Source organism: Homarus americanus, unplaced genomic scaffold (genome assembly GCF_018991925.1).
Source record: "Homarus americanus isolate GMGI-L3 unplaced genomic scaffold, GMGI_Hamer_2.0 scaffold57965, whole genome shotgun sequence".
Lineage (NCBI taxonomy): Eukaryota > Metazoa > Arthropoda > Malacostraca > Decapoda > Nephropidae > Homarus > Homarus americanus.
This window is the reverse complement of record NW_024725031.1, coordinates 166,731-191,925: the sequence shown is the minus strand read 5'-3', so window position 1 is coordinate 191,925 and position 25,195 is coordinate 166,731. Positions and strand designations below refer to the sequence as shown.

At 37.0% G+C, this 25,195-nt stretch overlaps 1 protein-coding gene across 8 annotated transcripts in view; it reads left to right on the top strand.

The window, feature by feature from the left end:
* LOC121864600 (putative bifunctional UDP-N-acetylglucosamine transferase and deubiquitinase ALG13) overlaps positions 1-25,195 on the top strand; it is an 84,480-nt gene that overhangs the window by 34,125 nt on the left and 25,160 nt on the right. For 6 of the 8 annotated variants that reach the window (XM_042363670.1, XM_042363673.1, XM_042363672.1 and 3 more), the window contains exons 15-18: positions 16,197-16,310; positions 18,390-18,488; positions 20,839-21,072; positions 21,839-21,922. In XM_042363670.1, coding sequence (XP_042219604.1) covers positions 16,197-16,310; positions 18,390-18,488; positions 20,839-21,072; positions 21,839-21,922 — 531 coding nt within the window. The remainder of the gene's footprint in view (positions 1-16,196; positions 16,311-18,389; positions 18,489-20,838; positions 21,073-21,838; positions 21,923-25,195) is intronic. The other 2 variants (XM_042363669.1, XM_042363671.1) reach the window with 2 other exon arrangements.

Genomic DNA, 25,195 nt, shown 5'->3' with positions numbered 1-25,195 from the left:
GAGATATTACCTGCTACACACCCTCAGGCCAAAACTGCATAGTTAAACTTGAACTGCACAAGTGCATCCACATGGTACAGTTCTTTGGTCAGTTATATCTGACGTACGTTGTGGATGGACGCGATGAGACATACTCCTTTCCTGCTTTCACTTGGGCAAATGCACTCTACGTAACGCAGGCTTTGCTGGTGAATGGGACAATATTACAATATCGTATTTTCTGCACGCATGCAAAGTGAGCCGTAGGTGGATATGCATTGCTTTGTAGCGTGGTTTGTTTGCAAATAAATAAGGTGCCGGCAGCCACAAACATCTCTTTGTGTTTGTCCTGTAAATAAATTTTTTCCTCCATATGATTATGTATAGATTGAGGTACTGCTGTAGAAACATAACTAATTAACTGTAGATGGTGGTACAGTACTGTGAGTGCATCTGCTCCTGGGTTTATGATATTTTTTAAATTATGAAATTACAGGTGATCCTTCTTAGCATATTTATATTTATTTGCTGGCTACCTACATATTTAGGTATAATGTGAACTCTTACAGTCATATAGTACAGTGATCCTTCGGTTAACGAAATTTCGGTTAACGAATTACCTTCCATAAGAATCTTCAATCCGGTTAACGAAAAAATTTGATTAACGAAATCCTCACCAACATCACGTATTGTTGTGAGCATCAGCTGATTGGCTAGTCTGCCAATTCAGTAATCTGTTCTATGTTTACATTCGTTTCCAGTGGAGTAAATATCAAGAAAGTTGTGCTCTTTAATATTTTTGCATTTTTCATATTAAAATTATTAGTCATTTTAACATTTAACGTATTGATAATATATGCAGTACAGGGAACTAGTTTTTTGTGGTCCCATCAGACGCTTGACTCAGCCACCAGGCGTCAGTTGGGCTTTGTTGACAGTGGAGTGAACATCTATTTTGTTGGTGTCTTGAATATCCCCGTTAGCTGGAACATTTGGTACAGAGCACTTCTGGAGATGAGAGATTTCCGGCTAACTGGATGACTCTCTCAAACCCGGAAAAAACCCCATCCCCGGAAATATTTCCGGTTAGTTTGGAAATACTTTCTGAGTGTCTAAACTATGCATCTTTCACAGACAAACACTAGCCCACATCCTCAGAATGTTTCTGTGTGCTGGGGAGATTTCCAAGAGTCTAAACTACCGGAATCTGTAAAGGCAGTTCTAATTAAGTTAGAAACTCCATTTGTTAACTAAAATAATCCAGAATACTGTAGTTTATCTTAAAGTTTGATTAAATAAATATTGAAGCTGTGTGTTACAGCAAAGACTGGTATTTTTCACTCCCATGTAGCTGACCTGACCTGACACAATGTCAGGTGAAGGTAGGGTGGGGTATTAGTGGTCTCATATTTCTGACCTTTTGATACAATGTCAGGTCACCCATTGTTGGATGGGAGATTAGCGGGTCTCAGGACCTGAAGATGTCTTGAATAAACATGAAAGCTAAATTACAGTATTTTGTATACTTCTTATCACATTGTATGCCTCTAACATTATGTTACATAACATTTTAAAATGTACTATACTCATATATTGAGTGATCTCTTGGTGAGGGTGCAGTCGGTATCTCCTACAATACCCTATGGACACGACTGATTCCCGTCAGTTTACAGTTGCCATTTTGGGATTTTTCTAAAGCAATTATCCAAGAGTATTTGGGATGAAATAAGCGGGTATTAGAGCATATTGTATTGATTTTGTGTACATTAAAGCCTCGACTAACGATGGTTGTAGATGTAGTAAAATTAATGTAAAAAATATGTATCTTTTAATTAATGTTATGTAATGTATGTAAAGGAGAAGAGACCAGTGAGTGGGTGGGTAGGGTCGCGTGGGCAGCCTCCCCCCTCAAGCGTGGCTAATTGTGATATGGAGATGAATTTGATACCATAATGATCCTTCATAAATTCTCTATGAAACGTTTCCAATAAGTTATCCTTAAACAAAATATTTCTATATGATATAGTGATGGGAATTCCATTCTTTTATTAAAGAGAAAAAGAAAAATAAGAAATGTTGTTACCGTAGTCAGAAAAATCAGTTCTAATTTCGTTACACTTTTTTTTTTAATAATCCTGAATACTTTATCTAAAAGTTTGGTTAAATAAAAAGAAAAGCACTATGATACGGGCGTGAACAGAACTGTTTCTTTTACCTTCACCACTGATCGGCTCGTTAGTCACTTGGGCGATCGTTACGTCTCTGTTACACACTTCACTCAATTGACTGTAATACATAACTAACCATGTCTTAACACTTGCGATGAAGGTTGGGTGGGAGATTATTGGGTCACGTTACTAACCCGACCCAGTGTTGGGTGGGGGATTAGTGGGTCTTATGACCTGAATATGTCTTGAATGACATAATTTTTTACCTATGAGGTACAGTATATACATAGTACTATACTGTGCTGTATTGTATATGAAGGGTACAAGTATTAATAAGCACAGATTAGTACAGTAACGTATCTACTAATTAATGAAAAACAAATAAGCAATATTGTATCATGAATGGTTCAGTGCAGTAGACAAACAGTGAGACGGCCCTTGTGGGAGGGAGGTGGCACAGTCACTTTAACCCCCCCCCCCCACCCCCACACGGAGGATACATTAACACTTATAAAATGTCACTGACTTGACTTACGAGAATATAACTTGTATTGCTGAAATTTTGTAAGAGAGCGATTAATTTGAGTAAACCACTTATTTTGAACCCCCCCACACACACACAGACACACACACTCACACAGATGCATACAAACACACAACCACATACAAACACACAACCACATACAAACACACAACCACATACAAACACACAACCACATACAAACACACAACCACATACAAACACACAACCACATACAAACACACAACACATACAAACACACAACCACATACAAACACACAACACACACACAACACACAACACACACAACAACACACAAACACACAATACATACACACACAACCACATACAAACACACAACAAACACACAAACACACAACCACATACAAACACACAACCACACAAACACACAACCACATACAAACACACAACCACATACAAACACACAACCACACAAACACACAAACACACAACCACACAAACACACAAACACACGCAACCACACACACACACACACACACACACACACACACACACACACACACACACACACACACACACACACACACACACACACACACACACACACACACACACACACACACACACACACACACACCACAACTTGAAATATAAACAACGAGAATGCGGGAAGGCATCAGGTCTCTAAAATCAGGGCAGGAAAGGATGGTGTGTACAGTATCTAAAAAAAAAAAATATCTGCCAGAATGGGTTCGGTGATATCCAAAATGCTACATGCAACTTGTGATGTCTCGGGAGGGTTGGTTTGTGTGGCTCTGGCGTACTGATCCTACTACATTTGGTAACCGAACATCATATTAATTAAGCTGAAATTAATCCACATTTCATTACTTATGTTAAACTATATACCAAAGTAAATGCATGTCCCAATATCTATCATCTGTGGTCTCGTAATGTTTCACGCAGAGTGTACATAGATACTTTTTTGAGATACTGTACATATACAGTAGAACGTCGATTTAAAGCGATTTAATTTAAGATTATTGATTTAAAGCGACACCCACAATTAAGGACAATGTTTTAATTTAAAGCGAATCTTTCCTATTTTGCACGAGTCAATCTGGTGCATCATATTTTAATATTTGCGCCTAATGATTCTCTGGGCATGCTACACTGTCCTAAAGCTGTACTGTACATGTACTCAAAATAATGTACTAAATGATGACTAAAATTTTTGTCTAGTGCAAACTATAACATGATTATATTCAAATTAATCACTATCTTATAAGAATTCCAGCAATGTAAATTATATTCTCCCCGGTCACTTCTGTGACATTTTATAAACAAAAAACCAAAACTCGATATAAAGGACATAATTAAACAAATAATTACTTCACTAGACCTTTGACACAACTGTCAAACATATCACCTCCCCTTCCTCCCTCTCCCCCATCTTCCCAGCCAGGGTTTGGTGGTTTTAGGCTTTTATGTTTTTATCTTATAATTATAATGTCACAGACTAAAGATAGGAAAATATTATTTGCATTGCTAGAATCCTTGCAAGACAGCGAATAATTTGAATATAAACGTCATATATTTTGCACAAGAGATAAAAATTTTAGCCCTTTGTAATAAAATTAATTAGAACATGTTAGTTCAGTGACATTTTATAAGAGAAAACTTAAAGTCACTTTTAAGGACAGATAAATAAATAAGCACTAGACCTTGGCATCAACTGTCAAACATATAACCTCACCTCTCCCCGCTCCCCCCCCATCTTCCCATCAGCTGATCCCTAGTAAACAGACCATTTCACGTCCCATAATTTTAGCTGTGTTGATGTATGGGTGTTTGTTTTATTTTATTACTACAAAAAACAATGTTTTGTTTATTCTAGGAGATGGGCTGAGGTGTATCTGGGTAGACTCTCGGTCTTTTTAGTATTTTGTGTTTCTCTCAAGTACCAAATTATTCCATTGAAACAACACTTTAATTTAGTGCGAATTCGGTTTAAAGCGACCTCTCTTGGAACGTATCTCGTGTTATATCAACGTTCTACTGTACATTGGCTGCAAAGCCCTACGGATGTGCATATGCTCGTTGGCTGAATGTTAGGGGTTAACAAGCCTGGAATTAACCACCCCAAAACTATCGGGATGGGGGAGGTAATATTCAAATGATCCATTAAGGCTTAAATTGTGAATGGTCATGTTGTTAGTTTTGATTACATCTGTGTTAACTTTCTGCTTTTACAAACTCTTCCAAACTCTCAAACTAATATTTGTACAGTAATTGTTTTTATGAATTACCCACCAGGAAAGTGTCATCTGAAAACAACAACTGAAACATAAATAATATTGTATAAAGGATCCCAGTCATTCATGATTGTTTTGTCATAAGCTCTTATTTTCTTAACAAATTGCATGAGACTGCCGCAGTCCCCTAATAACCCCTCAAGCCTACTTCTTTGGTACTATATATTTATTTTTTTCATCCAGAAATTGAAATCCCACTGACCCCAATGCTTATTGGTATTAAACACATTTCAGTGCCTGTTATAACAAAGTGTTAGAAACAAATGAGGACTTGCTTCTCTTGTGGTAGCACTATGTTACTGGAGTCAGACTTCTGTGTGGTGTTTATAGTGACCCTACAGAAGTAGGTACTGTATGTCTCACTAATATCATGTATATAATGGCAACTATTATTTATTGTTACTCTTAGGGCTCTTCTTGTTTTTGTTTGTTTTTTAGATTTGAATGATCTGTATATCATGGCTGTGAAATATAGGATGGTTAGCTACACTAAGTTGAATGATGTTTGCAGTGTTTGTACAAAACAAGAACTAGACATTATTTATTTTTTTCATGCACACTCGCCTTTTGCTGCCACGAAGCAGGGTGGCCGGACAGGTGCTGATCCCCGATTCATAGCATTCAGCAACTAGTAGGTTACCCCATCCCCTTGGCAGGATACTAGTCCACTGAAGGATTGTTTCACCTTTTACAACTTTCCCACATTTGGACTTGTTTACTGCCCAATGTGCTGTTGTAGGGGGAACCAGTGCTCCTCTTCTATTGAGAAATACTGTATTTATATGTTCAACTAATTTGCCAAACAAAAGGGTAATTGAGATTGGTAATGTTAGATTACTCTTTATGGTCATTTGCCTGAAGTGCAGAGCACCTTATGCTATACCCCAGCCAGTGTCATAATTAATTTCGTTGGCTCTACCGAATGTTAAACTTGTGTGTCCAATATATTTTATATTTGAAATGTCACATCATTGTGTACAGCAATGTTGTCTTTTCACTAAACTTGATATAATAATAAAACAATGGTGTAACTATAGTTACCAGGTGTTAAGTTTTTTGGGATACCTCAGTACATAACTACATGTATAATGTTTGTTTGAGGTTTGTTTTTACAGCAGTAACTCTTGTTATTGCACTTTGCATACACAAGTGTATACTGTACATGTCTTTTGGTACATTACTGTACAACATAAATACTGTACTTTAAAAATGCTTAGTTACCATTATCGATGTAGACAATGGGAATGGGGTATTTTAGGATCAAAGCAAAGCTGTATTTTCATAACTATGACTCGTTGCATGCTTTGATATTCCCAGTGACGTTGTCTATCTAAAAGAGACTTTCACATATTACCAGTGCAGCCTGGATCCCATCAAATGTCTTGTAATGACTAACCACCTAATTGTTGCTCCATCACACAGACTACAGGTGTAAACACTTACTTGTATGGTTATTAACATGCCAATGTGTACAGGGTATAGGTGTTGTGACTTCTATATGTGTCATAATCATTGCCAAGTCTTGCAGTTTTCTGCAAGGTTAAATTGAAATCCCATATCTATCGGGAAACCACTTTCACTTTTGACCCATCTTGGAAAGGATATTATACAATACAGTACTCTTGTTAAGGGACTTCTTGCTGACTTATTAGGGTATGGGAAGGAACAATGAAAATTGTCAAAGGATTATGAAAATATTATTACAAATAAGTCTGTTTTTGAAATACTTATCCACAAGTAATTGCCAAAATTCTCAAAATGAAAGAGAGAGAGGAAAGAACATTATCCCCAGTTAATATTAAGGGCCATTGAACCTATCAACTAAATCACTTTAATTTTTCGTGAAGTGCATCATTTTATTGAGCAATTGACCTTATATCTTTTGCACACCCTTCACATATAGCATTGGTATGTGTATAAAATGATTTCTTTTTATGTCGTGTAACCACAAAGAAAACAAAGTACAGGTGATAATGGAAGTTCTTTAGAACAACACAAAAAAGGTAATCAAAATAAACCAATTACTAAATGACTTATTAAAAAAAATATAAACAATCTTACTTTTGAGAAAATTGACCTTTAAATTGACAGGTGGGCACAGCTACATTTAATAAACCTCAAGCAACTTACAGTGCTCTGGATCTATTGAAATGGTGGCTTCTCAGGTAACCAACATCATGTTTTAATTCTGCTTATATAACATTTAAAATTTATAACATTAATACAGTACCAACTTTTCTTATTTTTTTTATTCTCAAGTATCCCCAGCACTGTGAATTGATTCATACGAATTTTTAATTTTTTTAAATCAACATACTGTAGATTCAGACGAGGGCATAATTCCCAGGAGGTCAAGTGGATCAGGATCCCCCCTCCCCACTTATTTCTTTGAGGGGTCGGAGAACCTTGGGACTCGCACTTTTCAGTTATACGTCATATGGGGGCTTTTTATTACAGTATACAGGTGTATATACGGGGTGACTACAAATGACCTTCCTGATGGTGTGCATGCATGTGTGTGAAGACCTCCAACAGCTTCAGCTTCTTGATGTTCTGCTGGTGTGGTACTATGATAACCTTCACCTCCTCTGCTGCCTATTCCTCTCTTGTCAGTTGTACGAGTCATCGAGTGACAACTCCTCCTTCGGGAACTATAACCTTGTTTCTGTCTATTTTGTTTGTAACTTAAATCCCAAAGGCTTGACCAAGCTTGATCTTATGTGCTTTCTGTTGAAAGATTCATGCTTCCTGTGAGGTCATGGACAAACTTTTTTCATGGGGCTTTCCATATGGTATTCATATTGGCTTTCCTTACTTTGTCCCAGCTGTCGTTGATAATGTTTATGGTGTACAGTACTAGATGTTAGTGTGTGTCAGAATTCCCTAATTGTAGACTTGTTTGGCCAATCGGTACAATCCACGGTGAATTATACATCTCGGATATATCTGTTATGGCTTGATATATGGGTTGGTTAAGAGCTGCGATGACAGGTGACAGAAACAAAAATTTCACATGCAGGTGCAGGTCACATAGTTGTTAATGGTGTGCCTGGATGTTGTCCAGGAAGACAAGGAACATAGAAGCCATGCTACACTCCTGACATTAGTCCACCTCGATGCAGAAACTTTTGATGCCTTAAGAATTTTGTTGTTACTCAGTCCTTCTTGTTAGCTGATTTGGACTGACAATGTATGCTGGCCAAGACATTAGAGGGCACAGGGATTCTGTGATTGGTAAATAAAAAGAAGTTTACACTTAAAATCTCCTGTGTAGCTACAGCAGGAGTGTAAGCCTGTCCTTGGCCATCATGAAGTTATGATCGGTATTCTCTACCTTGGAGATGCATATACAACCTGGTAGGCATATACTGCTACAATAGCCTGGTGTTGTGGGTGTTGGAGATTAAAAAAAAATTACTGTGTTGTGTCATAATTGCCTTGAACTCTGGGAATGCAGCAGCAGCATCTTGATCAAAATAAATTATCAGTTTACACGAATAGAAATCAGCACTTTGAAATTACACATGTACTGTAGTGTGAAGAGCATAAATGACTTGCTATGGTACAGTCATCAGAATTGGTAGGAGTTATTTTAGTTTTTCTACAGAACATAAAAGAGGAAGTACAGTATCCTGTCTCAACATCTGGCATTGATGCTACTCTTAACATGTCATTGTGTTAATTATACTGTACTCTACCAGTGGCTTGTAACTAAAGATTTTATATTACAAAATACAGGTACCTTGAAAGCATAGATGTTGGACATAAAGTATCAGAACAATGTGTGTCTTATTGCTTGTACAAACAAGGAAACTCAAAATGTCTTTGTGGACAGTCAGGAAATGGCAGAATTTTCATGTAGGATTTTTTTTTTTTTTTTTTTCCTATGCCTTTGAATTAGTGGAAATATTGAAGAAATATATTTTGAAGGAGTTAAAGGTAAAGCCAGCCTTTAGTACCCCAGCACCTAACATGTGGTTTCACTGAAATAATAGGAAGGTTACTTAACCAATATATCATGAAGGCTTTAATGGCACTGGCATTTACATCGAGACAGCAGGATGAAGTACCAGTATACCTGTAATAGAGAAAGTTGAAGAAAATACAGTAAAATTTTAGACAAGAAAACGAAGGCAGAGCCGGGATGAATTTAAGGTTATAAAGAACATTTTCCAGGTTCAATTTAATCAGCTTTTGAAATGTCTGATAAGGTTTGGGTTTTGGGAGATATAGAATATATTGAGCAAATCTTATTCTTTTTAGAAAAAAAAACAGTAAAATTAAAGCCTATGTTACTAATATGAATAAGTGAATGGAAGAAAACTAAGCTTTAAGGGTCATCTGAGCCATTCACACTTGTGTGTGGGGGTGAATGAGTGGGTGTGCTTATGGTGTGGGGGGGTGTAGGGTGTGTGTGTGTGTGTACAGTAGGCTTGCATTCCCTTAACAGTATTAAGCCAAATTATAACTGCAAACATGACCTTTTAAAATAATATAAAGTGACTCACTATGTCATTTTTATACAGATAAATACGTGTTATATGAAGGAAACAATGGAGTTGGTTGTGTCATGGAAATTCTGTACTTCATCCTCTTAGTATATTTGACAAGTTTGTTTATATCTCGAAAATTCTTAAATAAATTTAGAGACATGTCTTTGATTGGGTTGAAATTCTTGTTTGAACTTAAATATATAAGACTGTGTGCAGCTTTTTATTAAGATCAAGTGTGTTGGGAGGAGGTAAAGTGGTAAGAATGTGTCTCAAATGCAGATGATGTACGTATTTGTTTCTCTCTCTCTCTCTCTCTCTCTCTCTCTCTCATTTTTTTATTTTTTTATCATTTGAAAATTAATAATATAAACATCAGTTTTGGATGAGTACACTACAGTTTTGGGATAACATCTTGTTTACACTGTAGTGGTTGTGTTAGTAATAAGACCTCATCTAAACATGGCTCTTGCTGTTGTATAGTATAGTACTTTTTTGGTTTAGTTTATGCTACTATATATATATTGTTTTTCAAGTGAATAGAACTCGTAAAAATTAAGTTATGAATATGACGACTTCAGCAATATTCTCTTCTTAGCAGCTGCTTATTCACCTAGCTTAGTGTGTTAATATATGGTGATAATTGTAAAACAAATGCAGGAGCAACTGAACAACAAATATAATCATAATCAGTGAAATAGTCTGTAATGAATTCATGTAAGTAGATTAAGGTAAATAAAACTGTATTCATGCAAGTATCTGTAATTCAACTTAACCCAGGGCCACCTCCAGTAACACATAAAATTAGTACCTGTATGTGGGCACACATTTTCATCAACATGCAGGTATACAGCACATACACATGCATGGATGCACACAAGTTCATATGCTTGTGTGCGATACCCATTCTCTTACCCACACAAATGACATCTCTTCGTCTTTCTCTCATCCTTTTTCTTTTATTTAAAAGAATTACAAGAAAAATTTAAGTGCCAAATAAAAGCTAGGAAAATAAAATTAAATGGAATGGAAAATCTTGTGCAGTCTTTGAGAAAAACCCAAATTCACAAAGTCTAGTAAAACCAAGTGTTGAGTGTCACGGTACAGTACAGGGTACAGTAGTCTTGACCATGACATGTACTGTACTGTAAGATCCCAGCAGATGACTTACTTTAATAATGTCATTACATACTGTTTTGATATTTAATAGTAGATGTTGTGAAGCCAACAAAATAGCCTATGTATTAAATGGTAAAAATACTTTATCAAATTATATATATATATATATATATATATATATATATATATATATATATATATATATATATATATATATATATATATATATATATATATATATATATATATATATATATATACATGAGTATATGAGCTATAGGCTGTGACCAACCTTTCAAAAATACTGTTGAACTTAAATTTTGATCAAAAGAGATGAGCAAATGGTAGTAAGTACAATATAGCTCATCTATTTTCAAAGAAAACAGAAGATTGTCACTTCAGCTTTGGCATCATTATCAGTGTCTGGTCTTCTGTCTTTTGTTCAGCCTTAAACAGTGCTCTTGTTAGATGTCTGTCCACACTGCTGTACTGTAGTACCATAAATGATGATAATTGTAGAGCCGTCATGATAAACAAATATTAAATTTCTGTACAAACTTAGGAGGGGATATTGATGGATAAGGTATATTAGATTTAATCTTTGTAGTTGTTTTGTAGGTTTTGTTAATACAAAACCAATTGCTAAGGACTTACTGCTCTCGATGAGAATGAACAGATGTGAACAAGACACGGAAGATCTCTCATCAACCTACCCTGAGAGGTGATATGTGTATACAAGTTAAGATTGACATACAGTATGCAGTTCATTGGTTAAATTTTATGGAAGAAATAATATAGAGTGATAGAATGGTCAAGGGTCATTTTCCTTCAGCACTAACTGAAACACTGCATACTTCAGCAATAAAGTTTAGAAATGAGTTGATACAGCAGAAATAGAATTTTCAAAAGTACTGGCATATCATTTTAAAGTAAATAGAGGTGCAGCATCAGAACAGTATAGTGTACCTACTTCATGTCTGGCTGAGTCAGAACTAAAAATATTCAGCAGGATATCCATAAATTAATTATTGACCCATTTGGAACGTAATAACCTCAAAAATACTGTATTATAGCTAGAACACGGTGCACGGGCTACCGAGGCAAGAAAAACTTGTGGGTTGTTTTTAAAGTATAATAAAACTGGTGCATTTTGGCCATGATGTTTTTGAAATTATTGATTTATGAACTGAGAGATAATTTATGGTAGAAAGCAGTTAAGTTGATCTTGTTGAATCAAAAGGGTCATATTGAAGTACCTGTATACCGTAAGTACTCTGCCTAATTTCTTATTATTAATGATAAAAACTCAAACATGGCTGGGCCTGAGAATATTTGAGTATAATCATTAATGAATCAGAGAAGTTCCTAGGGTGATATCAGTGTGTGGATGAGGGCTGTTGAGGCCACTTGCCATGAAGAATATAAAACCACAGCATGACAAAGATACCCACCACACAAAGAGATAAAGAAATGTGTATTTCAATGGAAATCACATAGTGGAAATTACAGGTATTTAAATCTATAGTTACAGTGTATATATACAGCCTAAAAGTTTATTGACAGGAAATAAAGGGTCTTTTATTATTTTTTTATTGAAAACCCTGAAGGATTACTATTCTTTAGGACATGCAATAAAGGGAACCTAAAAATCAATAAGCGTAAAGTCTGATCAGATATTTGACCAGACTTTATTCTTACTGATTTTTAGGTAACTATTTATTGCACGTCCTAAAATGTAGTAATCATTTACGGTTCTCAAAAAAAAAAAAAAATACCTTGTATGCTTTTTAAACTTAAATATGTCCAACAGAAAGATATCAGTGGTAAACATGGGTGAGAGAAAAATTAAAGGAAATTATAATGACAAACCTTCTTGGTAGCATCACTGTATGCACAGATGTTAAAAGAGAGAGGTGGAGGAAGCACCATTACCTTAACTTTTATTTGGAATTGGAAGGGTGTGCCTTAAAAGATGGATGAGAAGCCATGAGAAATAAAAGTAGGAATAAAGGATAATAACAAAGATTAGATTGAGGAAGGAAGAGGGGTAATTTTTTTTACCAAAGTAAAGAGACCTAATAAAAATTTATTAACCCCTTCACTGTGGGGGTGCTATTTTTTTCCGTATTTTATTTTCCTAATGCCAGGTGATTCTATACAGCCCAGAAGGGAGCCTGCTTGTTCACAAGTGGTTAAAGGTACTGGGTAGTGTATTTTATTTAAAGAAACATTTACGGTAGTAGCCTCCTACATAAATGCAGGACATATTACATTAAAAGACTCCCTATAGCACCTGATAAGATAAATTAAGCAAAAAATTTTAAGGATTACATGAAGATTAGGCACCCCAGCTTCTATCATCTGATGATTAAACACCCTAATCCTATCCCCCAGGTAGCGTTAGGGTGTTTAATCATCAGGTGAAATTTGGTGGGGTGCCTATGTTCATGTGCACCAGTTTAGTCATGTGAAAACATGTACAGTATTGGAAGCAAAAGATCGGTGAAAAAGAGAAGTGAGAAAATAAAAGTATTAACTAGTCTAAGCTGTGGCATTGTCTTGTTATATAAAGAGACAAAAGATATGCCTTTATACTGTACTTAACATTAATCTTCCCACACCGTAAAGCCTCCCCAGCTTATCAGGTAACACTACAAATGACATAGTTTGTGTTGACTTTGAATCTACATTGTACTCATCAAAATACGGTGTAATTCACATTTTTAAAGTACCGTAGTTCAATATGAAACATAATTATTTTTGTTCCTGTGATTTATGGTAAAAATACAAGCATCCTTTGTAAAGTAACCTTCTTTCATTTTTAATTTCATGATGAAAAAATACAAAATATAAATTAATAAGTATCACCAGTTGAGTAATAGACATCTATGTTTTGAGAGATTTAGGTCTGAGATGGATTTTTTTTTTTTTTGACAACTATACAAAATTTTGTTGACTAAATTTGGATATTTGCCATCATGAAATAAATACAGGCACATATTTTCTATTTTACAATCGGAAAATCAATTGCAAGAATAAAACCTTTGGTTTGAGACGGTAGTGGGGAGAACACTGTCTTGTGATTCATATTATTATGGAGTATTCAGATTCCACAAAGTTATCACCTTCCCCTGCAAGATGGGATCATATGAGGGTTTTATCGACTTGTCTGTTTCCAGTCACTAGAAATAAAGCCACGTCCAACTCCACAGTCCACTAGCTTAGAGGAAGTGTGGGAAGCTAAAAAACACCTTCAGGTAATGGGGGGACTTTCATTAGGTGTTTGTTTGGTAGGAAAACTTTTTTAACACAAGATTAATTTTATTATGTATTAAGTAGTACAGACTGTAGGCTATTTTTTATATGGAACCACAATTCCGAGCTTTATGGGGCAATTCAGAAGATCCTATACTATTGTAATATGAAAACTGTCCTGCTATTGGGTTCGTCATTAGAATAAAAGGTTCTTGGGATGGCTCTCGGTGCTGGATGTAAAGGAAATATATCTTAATAACACAGTGGTTGATGCAGAGTCAGAAGAATATAGCATACATGTTTATGATAGTTGGTGTAGCTCATAAGTACATGAACACTCCTGGGGTTTTCATACACAAATTTGAGTATAATCCAAATGATCACTTAAGAGTTTTCATACACAAATTTGCATATGAAATAAAAAATTTAATTTTATGTTTGCGTATGAACACAAGACATGCAAGATGCACATTTGGAAACGCCAGTGCGATCTGACAACTACTGTACGTAGACTGCACTCCAAGGTCACCACACCAGTCTCCCTTTTGTGTTTTTAGGACCCAGGATATAACGTTGACCCACATTTGCCATGTCTTGTGCCGATTTCTCGTGCATCAAAGTGATTTAATTTATTAATAACAGTGTTGTGAGAGTTGTAAACCATGCTTCGTGTAGGTGGAGGGGCAGGGAAATGTAAAAAGTGCAAGGAGATGCACCACATGGTGTTAGTGGGGTGCCTGCTGCTGCCTCTCCCAGTGTTATTAGCTCTTCTAGCGTAAGTGATACAGTAATCTCTCCATTAGCTAGAATCCCTCAAACACGGAACTTTCCGATAGCCAGAATTGAAATTTTCTGGGAAACTCTTTCCCAAAGCTGGAATTTTACGAAAAAAAAATTATGGCTTTGGGAACTATTTTCTGAGGGGCACAATTTCTGGAAAATTCCGAGAAAATTTTTCCAGTACCCAGAAAATTCCAGAAATACCGGGGATGGAGGAGTTGTTTCCAGGTTTGGGAGATGAAAATCAGGTGCATTTTCCTGAAATTCTGAGAAAATTTTTCCAGTACCCGGAAAATTACAGGGATGGGAGATATTCTTCCGGCTTTGAGAGATGAAATAATGCATGATTCTGGAACTTCTGTGAATATTTTCCCGTTACCCTGAAAATTCCGGGTATGAGGGATTTTTTTCCATATTTGAGAGTTATTTCGTTATCCGGAAACTCTCACTCCCGGAAGTGCTCTGCACCAATTGTTCCGGCTAACGGAAATATCACTGCAGTTTGTCCAGCTCTTCAACAAGCTTTCCTCTTGCTATGATTCAATACAGTATGTACAGTTATCTCTTACGCCCGGTGGGAAAAAAATAATAATCTGTACTCGGCCTGGGCGCGCTCATCACAATGCAAAATTTACACCACTATTACCTATCAAAATATTAATTAAAAAAACAAAAATTATACAACTATTTGTCCTAAATATTTATGCTTTATAACGGAGACAGGTGTTGAGATACACTTTTAGATATACAATAATGGGTATAGAGAGATTAGGTGATGCATGCATCGAGGTGTGTCTTAGAATAATATTCTTAAATGATATGGTTCAACTGATCTATTTCTTACAATAGTTTTGGACAGGTACAAGGCTGTGTGAGAGTTAGGTGTTGAGTTAAAGAAGTAATCTATGTTCATTAACTTTAAGGATGTTTTATGATATGTTCCTCTTCAACGTAATCTTTATTTCAGTGAGAGATAATGCCAGCTAAGCCCCTTGAGTACAGTGACAAATATATTACTTGATGGGGTAATTCATTTTACTCAAGATTAACATCATACTCAAGGGGATAGATATTATACTTAATGTGCTAATTCTTTGTGCTCAAGGTTGGCATCATACTCAAGGGGTGAAAGATTCAAATTTTGGGGTTGAAAGTAGCTTGGGGGATCTTTACAGGAGACAGTTAGACGTATTATACATAATAGGTTAAAATTATATGAAGTAATCTTTTATTATGTGATACTGATATAAAAGAATTTGTGTAGAATACAAATTTTAAGGCTGGGGTGGGGGGTGCTTTACTGTTTGTCGGCTCATGTACATATTGTGATCTGCTTTCCATGGCTAGTTTAGTTTTTTCTTCAAATTCTGCACTTTATTGAATATCTTTCAGAGCTTTCAGTGGTTTTTGGATATGTAAAATTCAGTCATGTAGGAGTATACTGTACTGTATTGTATATACAGTATAGTATTGCAGCTGTTCTGTATATCCCATTAAGTTAAGAGATTTGTATATATGACATGTTAAGGTGGTAGAGGGGATATATCTGTTCACTAAGTGATCAAAATATGTTTTGTTTGTACATAAGGTATTTCAGGGTGATGAGGAGGCACACCAACAGATGAGGGAGGTGACTCTAGAGGCATTACAGCAGGTCATGAGTGCTGGTGGCCAACAGGAAGTGCGAGTCACCGGCCAACAGGTATGACCATCTTTTTTGTCCTTCCCACTTCACTTTACTCCTGCACTTTGAAGCTGTAACAAATAGTAATTTAACCATTTCCATCCTGTTCCTATGAACAATATAGTAAACTATCTGTCAACTGAAAAGTTTAGAGATCCACCGTACATTCACCTATCACAGAAGCCGTTGAAGAAGACATTGCCAGGGTTATACTTTGGGAAACCGGTTTGATGTGAAGCTTAAGCCGATGGGCCACTCTCATGTCAGTGAAATTCTCAGAACCTGCCGAATCAATAAGGCCGGAGATTCGTCTTCCGTTTACCTTTAAGTTTGTAGCAGAGCAATTCAGGCAATGAGGAACAGCAGCTGAGATGGCACAAAGAGTAGGAGATGAAATTGATGCCGTGACCTGTTTCTTACCCTTAGTCTGACAGACTTTTGCCCAGTGTCCTCTTTTTCCACATGAATAGCAATCACTATCTTTAGCTGGACATCTCGCCCGTAAATGAAGATTGCCACCACAAAACCAACATCGTTTCTTAGTGGTCATACTAGCAAGTGTTGAGTCCTCAACTGGACGTATATCTTGTTGATTAGTGTAGGGTGACTTGACAGTTTCCTCCACACATCCTGAAGCTGCTGCAATGACAGAGCCTAGTGGCTGGAAGGCTTCCGAAGTATGCTGTGCAATATCCAAGCCTCTAGCTTGATCAAAGGCTTGAGAAAGTGTGAGAGCCCAATTTTCCAATAGACGTTGACGTATATTTGCAGAAGACAGTCCGTTGATGAAGGCATCCCGTACTAACTCTTCACGATATTCTTCGGCTGTGACAGCTTTTAGAGTACAATCTTTGCTGAGTGTGCAAGTTGCGAAGAAATTCATCCAGTATTTTGGAAGGGCGCTGACGTCTTGTGGCAGGCTGGTGTCTGGCGAATATCTCATTTTTCTTTTTCACATACACCTTTTCCAACACTTGTATAGCTGTTTCAAACTCCGTAGCATCAGCAAAGTATTCATACACAGTAGCAGACAAACATTGTAGTTTGTTAGGCACTCTGTCTCCACACTCTCCAATAAAGTTTTCAAAAGTTTTACGCCAATGCTTGTATTCCTTCTCAGCAGCTGGGGAATTTAGATCAACATCAACCTTGTCGGGGCAGAGCATGCGTTCCATGTTGCTAGTAGAATATGAGTTGGATAAATTGTCGTATGAGATCAAACACCTTCAGTAATCAAGGCTTTATTCAACTCATAAATCCATCTACATCTGCAACAGAACACAACAAAACAAAACCCAATTAGAACAAGAGAACATTTAGAGTAAAGGTAAACACAAACATAATTTATTCCATAATATGACACCAAGTGTACCATGGACCTAGTTCTGCCTTGTGTACACTGTACCATGGACCTAGTTCTGCCTTGTGTACACTGTACCATGGACCTAGTTCTGCCTTGTGTACACTGTACCATGGACCTAGTTCTGCCTTGTGTACACTGTACCATGGACCTAGTTCTGCCTTGTGTACACTGTACCATGGACCTAGTTCTGTCTTGTGTACATTGTACCATGAGCCTAGACTAATGAACATTGGTCAGACTCACATAACAGGTACCATACTTTACTGCATAAAAGTCTCAAGATGTGGTTAGCTTTTCGGTGTATTGAGTCAAAGATTTTATATTGGAGTTAAATATTTTGCTACAGTGTTGTTGTTAGGAGTAAAGAAAATGTATTCAGTGGAGAACATTCAAATTTTATTGGCTTCATTATTGCTGACTGCACTTCAACCTCATAAGTCTTTAAGTGCATAACAAGGTTAGTAGTTACACTAGTCATCAACATTTAGGTTTTGAGATATTCATTTTGTTTAATGGCTGGTATTGTACTGTATATCTCAAGTGCTCACAGTTATGCCAAATATCTCAGAAGTACTTGTTATGTTGTCATGTGATTTTTAAGTACTCCTATTAACCCTAAGTGAAGCACAAGTGTTCATAATGACACTAAGTAACCCTGTTTATAGACAAGTATTTGTTGCCCTTGGCTTACAGTACAACTTTATTATCAGCGATGCCTGTGTGTGATGTTTCAGTTGGAGGTCGTGAACTCTGTGAAACGGGAAGAAATGCAAGAGACGACACCATTGGAAGAAAACAATTCCCACATAGAACACAATACCTCAGCACCTCAGGTAAGACTTGATTTGTATGAGTTGATAATTATCCAAACTGTATCCATGGCCAGTGTTGGGCAAGTATCGAAGTGTTTGTAATTAATTACAGTAACTAAGTACAGTAGATTTTCCAGCAATCTACTTGAAACTACAATAATTAGTTTTCTGGATGACTACTTTTTACTTAAAATCAAATAAAAATTTATCAATAATAAATAATTTTTACAGCACTGTTTTTGTAATCAAGCAATGCAGCATGCAAGTATTTTTTCTATATTTGTTGTTGTTGTTGTTGTTTTACTTATGCTCCAAAGCTCTTTATTCTCCATTTTACTGATAACAATAGAGAGGTAAAACAGTTTACAATACTAGTGGACTTGCTTATTATTACTGCTTGAGTGGTGGGCATCAGATTTTCCAGTCCACATATTGTGTGTGTGTGTGTGTGTGTGTGTGTGTGTGTGTGTGTGTGTGTGTGTGTATTAACGGTTTATTGAAAGGTTCGCAGTGCAAAGGCTGAAAATATACAGTGGACCTAAATGACTTATTACATACAAAGATTGGGGGGGGACAAAGCTTTGTTAGAGAAAGGAAAAGGAACATAAAGTGAATATACAGATTAATGTTTAAAGTGGAGGTCACGTAGATTACATGCACTGAGGTGTTGAACAGCAAACAGTAGTGCAGTAATTCCCTCACAGATGGTGTTATGAGGGCCTGACATGGTGTAGTAATTCCCTCACAGATGGTGTTGTGAGGGACCTCACACAGTGCAACAGTTCCCTCATAGATGGTGATATGAGGGACTTCATATGATGCTGTAGCAACTCATTCACTACGTGGTGTCGTAAAGTCATGGGGTCACCACATGGCCTGGTGTCACAGGACCTCACTCACTCAAGTGGTGTACAGTCAGGTGTGGTCCCAGACCTCCCTATCGTGGATGGATTAACACATCCCTGCTTGTTGTTGGGTCTCATGGCCAGTTATCACTGGGTACCTGGGACCTTACTGTGTTAAGGTTAACTTGGGTACGACTCTCAGCTGTTACTGCCGAGTTGATTTCATTGGCTTAACCCTTTCGCCCCGGGCTAGGGTGCTGCTGGCCGTATCCCCCACGCGGGGTAAATAGAGAAAAATAAATTGTTCCAAAAATAATTGTTAACCTTTTTAAATGATAAAACAATTAAAAAGAAGTAAGAAAAAACTATATATTGACCCTCTAGAAACTTCCCTGGGGCAGCAGTGGTGAGGGAGATAAGGGGACAGTGTTGTTTTGACAGTTGGCGCTCGTGGTCATGTACGCACTTTGCGGCCATTTTCTGCTTGTTTTTGTGTCCGGGATGGCCAGTAATGCATATATTTACTGATCATAATACTTATTTCCTATAAATAATTCATTTAGAATTTATTTTATTTGCATTATTTTTCATAGAAAGTGCCTGGCGACACACACAGTCTGTCGCCAGGCTGTCATTGTGTTTGGGAGAGCAAGTAATGCATATAAATAATTATTAGAATAATAATTCCACAAATAAATTTATTTATAACATAATCATAGCATTAGTTTCCAGTAATACTACAATACAATATAACTATACTACTTTTAGCAATATTACTTTGATACAACATGATAAAATGGACAAACAATGAAAATGAAACAAACAAAAATAGGTACTTACATTCCAGAAGCTTCCCTGTGGCTGAGCATGTGGCGGGACTTGCAAATAGTCATGCTAGAACCTGATAACCCACGCTGGGCATTCAAACAATGCCGCAAAAAGGTGCGTGTTCCGGAACGTCAACCGGGGCTCCCTAAATGATCGTTCTGGAGCATCAACCGGGGTGTAGGGGTTAAGCACTGTTCAACACTGGTTCCATTCCTTAATGAAATGAAATAGTAACTTCTGGTGAGAACTTGGTGATATTCCGGTGGGGAGGAGGGGTTGAGGGGCGGGAGTTGGGGAGTGTGCCTACATAGCAGTTCTGGCCAGACACGTCTTGACCCTTTGGTGTGTGTGTGTGTTTATTTTATATATACAGTGGTCCCTCGGTCAACGAACTCAATTCGTTCCAGAGGGTTGTTCGTTAACCGAAACCATTGTTTCAATGGGATATTGGGTAATTGGTTCCAGCTCACAGAAAAGTATATACAAAGTAAAGCCAAAAATGCATAAAGTCAGAAACACTCCTAAAATTCCCCTAAATTGCCCTTAAATCACTATACAGTACAAGTATATATATATACTTACATATACACTAGAACTCTTAAATCACTACTGGGATGGAAGTTTTTAGCTATCATAGCATCACTAACCATTTGATAATGTTACCATACTGTAGAAGATTTTAATTGTTGGCTTGACAGGCAGAAGACACTACCATTGATAATGCACCTGTTAATATAGAAGATCAGGTGGGACAATCACAGGAAGTAAACCAAAATAATCCAGAAAAAACAAAGATAACCCTTCAAGTAGAACCTCTTAATCAGTCTCCCTCCCTTCAAACAACTAATGGTGAAGTGCCTCCTGCTGCCCTCTACCTGCCAGACCCCAGCATCACATACATATCACCGCCTGCAAGTATTACAGCATCACAGGTAAACACTTAATTGGAGCACCTTTACCTTGCTGTTTTTCCGGTACAGTACTTGATGAATTATCGTTCTCTACTTTCTTTGACCTCAGATTCAGACAAACTGTTAAATGTTTATCAGTGTGCTGTGTGTCAAATTGTTATGTAGGAGACTTATCCAGACATAAACTCCATCACTCCCTGCATGAAGTTCTGTCTCCCTGACTTTTCACATTATTACCAGTATGGTTTGTATGTTACTCCCTTCTTGGTGCTCCTTCTGCTTGAGTACAGTATTCCCTTTATGACACAAAGTTTCATCAACACTATGATGCCCTGTCTCCCAGACTACTGTACAGGTACTTCCTTTATGGTGTACTGTATTACTGTTATTATGCCTCCTTAATACTCCTGTCTTATGTTTTGTCTCTGTTACTGTTTACTGCAATATTTATTTATTTAGGTGTACTGTCCTTAACATTTCCAGGTATGTGTGTCATATATTTTCTGGTATACGTACAGTAATGATACTTGTGATGAATACAACAAAATGAATGTATGTCTGGGGAGAATTGAACTTCCTTTACTACAGTATACATGTATGTCAAACAAACAATCCTGCTTATATTTTTATTTAATTTTCACATTAGTTCATTATATTTTTCATCTTTTGTTAATTTGGAATTAGTAATTAGTTCCACTGGTCTACAACATCACCTCTTCTTATCCAGAGGTCACATAAGCTCCGTTATTACCTAAAATATGACTCCTTCCTTGCCCTGTACTATCAGATGGCAGACTCCTCTACTGTACAAAATGCTGCCATGTACATGTTGAGCTACCCTCCACCTTACTCCAGCCCTGGCTTTGTTCAGGTGAGCATGTTTTATGTAAATGCCTCCAATCATAACTCTTGGGGAGTGTAAGTTGGCCACATCATATTCTTTCATAAGCAGCTCTTTCTGGTTGTAATAAGTTGAATTAGAAGAGTTGATTGAGTACTAACTTTAGTGAAACTCTTTACTTATATCCTAAAGTATGACCGGTCTATCTTCCTATCTGTCTACTGACCATACTCTATTCTTTTCTGTAGAGTAGAATAGGTGTTTCATAAGGAGAAGGATGGAAAATATATCATAACAAAAGAAAATGGATAATTAAATGAACCTACATGTTTGAAAAGTTTCTAGGAAATTTTAGTTATTCTTAATCCCCTCTGTATTGGTTTGGGTGGTTCATGGAATACAGAAATCTAAAGGAAGAAAAAAGAGGAAGGTAGATAATTGGGGTAAGTGTAAAAAATGAGGGGAATTGGCAAAAGCACCAGGTACAAATACTGTAGTCCACACATGTTCTCATATATCAACTTGAGTACAGTACACAGTAGCCTATATAGAGTCTTTTTATTGATGTACAATAAGTCCTCGTTTAACGTTGCCCCCGACAACGCTGTTTCGTTATAACGTCACTACTCTTCAGAAACCCATGATTCCGACAACGTCCCGACCGACTTGTCATAACGTCGTCACGGACTACTTGTATGGGGCATCACCCTCTCTCATCTTGGCGCACTACGCTCTCTCGCAGAGTTTCACATTGTCCCCAAGCGTCCCCAGTCTTTGTTAGGCTTCCATAGTGTACGTGTGTGCTTCAGTGTTTTTGCTGTAAATACTGTACTGTAACCGTTTGAAATGGCTTCCGAGCACCCATCAAGCGTTAGTGATGCTAGTGTTGTGAGGAAGCAACGCAAGACCACTAGCCTTGCTACGAAAATGGAGGTTTTATACCCACCACACACTCACTCCATCTCTGCCCATCAGTGAGTACAATACAAAGTGATTTAGTTTATTTATCTTTTTGGAATTATGATATATACAGGGGGTATTTTCTATTAAAATTCCATTGAATTTATGTATATGTTATGTATTTTATGGGGCAAAGGGAGGCTGGGGAACATAACTAGCGTATTTTATCTATTTCTTTTGGGAAAAATTGATTCCGTTAACGTGTTTTCAAGAACTTAACCACGACGTTAAGTGCTACTGTATTGTGCTTACAATGGTGAACTTTCAGGACAGATTTGCTCTTCCTAACACTTATGTGGAGTTGTAAAAAGTACCAGATTTTGTTAATTCAAAATATCGTTACATTGGCAAAATGTTACTCGAGTAGAAGTAAAATTATCCAAAGTTCAATGTACTCATATAGAAATAAAAAGTATCTCGTTCATAAAGTGCTCAAGTACTGAAAGTAAAAAGTAGCAACAAAATTTTTGTCTCAAATATTAAAATAAATCCAAAGTAAATTATAAAAACTAGTTAACTAAAGATAAAAATAAAAGACACAGCATTACACGTGTTTATTTGCAAACCTTTCTATAGAGATTAATTAATAACTGACTCTCCAAATTATGGCTGTCCAATCAGGAATTATGTAAAGCATTTTAGAATCACAACATCTTTGAAATTCATTTTAGGTACAGATATATGCAGAGAGCAACTGACATCTAATGGGAAGGCCAAGCCCCTGAAGGAAAGGTTGGGGGAGAAGAGGGGATTCGATGGGGAAGGGGGGATAAGATCGTAGGCTAATTGAGGAGGGTGGTCAAGGTGCTAATGGACACAGAAGATTAAAGGGAAAGTCAGCTGTCTTGGCCACTGCCACCTGACCTGATCTGAGATTGCCTCACCTCACAAGACTTCTAGGTATGTGACTGCACGGTGTCTCCACACACCCAGAGGGTCACACCGTACCGTACCTAGCTGTAGCATTTATTTACATACACTAGTATCATACTGACTAGCCTGTCTCATGATTTTTACAGTTATGCATCTTTTATGTCTTTTTTGTATGACTAAATATCTTGCTGAGGAAAAGTGTGTTATAATCTTACTTTTGGAGTTATAGGACTGTGGGGACAATGGGTGTGAGGTACAGCTCTGTATGGTCATGGTGGCACAAATGTTCATGTTGTCAAAGGAGTTGAATACCCTGATGCTGGCCCTGCCACTTGTACTATGATTTTTCTTTATTTGTACCTAACAAATATATACAGTAATTACTTTTTCACTCTTAGATGTTGGAACAGATAGTGTTTCCTGCATTCTCTTGTTCATTGTAAATTGGTGTAAAATCTTCACACTCATCACAGTTCTCAAGGAATGTCTGGTTTAATCTCTTCTTTTTATTATCATCTTTGAACATTATTAACATGTGTGTCTACCTTACAATACTATCCTTGTTGTTAACAGTAGTGTCTACCTTACATTACTATCCTTGTTGCACACAATTCCATAATATGTTTATTCATTTATGTAGCATATTTCACTCTAAAACACTTCAATTTCATCAAGCAAACTTTACACCCAAAAAATTTTTCTTAAGCCATTTTCTGCTTCAGCCTACAACTGTAATAGTTTTTTTTTCATCATTACCAGAATTCTTGTGTAATATTCTTGAATTTTTTTTATGATTCCATATTTTTGTTCAGGTCAGATTTATTGAATAGGTATGATAAAATTTTAATACTTTGTTACACCAATGTTATTTCCTTGTTAGTTATTTACCCTTAAATGGTAATCACTTTTGGTGAAAGTTAGCTGTAGGGATGGTGGCCATCATCAGTGAAAGTTAGCTGAAGGGATGGTGGCCATCATCAGTGAAAGTTAGGGATGGTGGCCATCATCAGTGAAAGTTAGCTGAAGGGATGGTGGCCATCATCAGTGAAAGTTAGCTGTAGGGGATGGTGGCCATCATCAGTGAGAAGTTAGCTGTAGGGATGGTGACCATCATCAGTGAAAGCTGAAGGATGGTGGCCATCATCAGTGAAAGTTAGCTGTAGGGATGGTGGCCATCATCAGTGAAAGTTAGCTGAAGGGATGGTGGCCATCATCAGTGAAAGTAGCTGTAGGGATGGTGGCCATCATCAGTGAAAGATTAGAGGGATGGTGGCCATCATCAGTGAAAGTTAGCTGTAGGGATGGTGGCCATCATCAGTGAAAGTTAGCTGAAGGGATGGTGGCCATCATCAGTGAAAGTTAGCTGTAGGGATGGTGGCCATCATCAGTGTAGGGATGGTGCGGGATGGTGGGTCACCATCAGTGAAATTAGCTAGGGATGGTGGCCATCATCAGTGAAAGTTAGCTGAA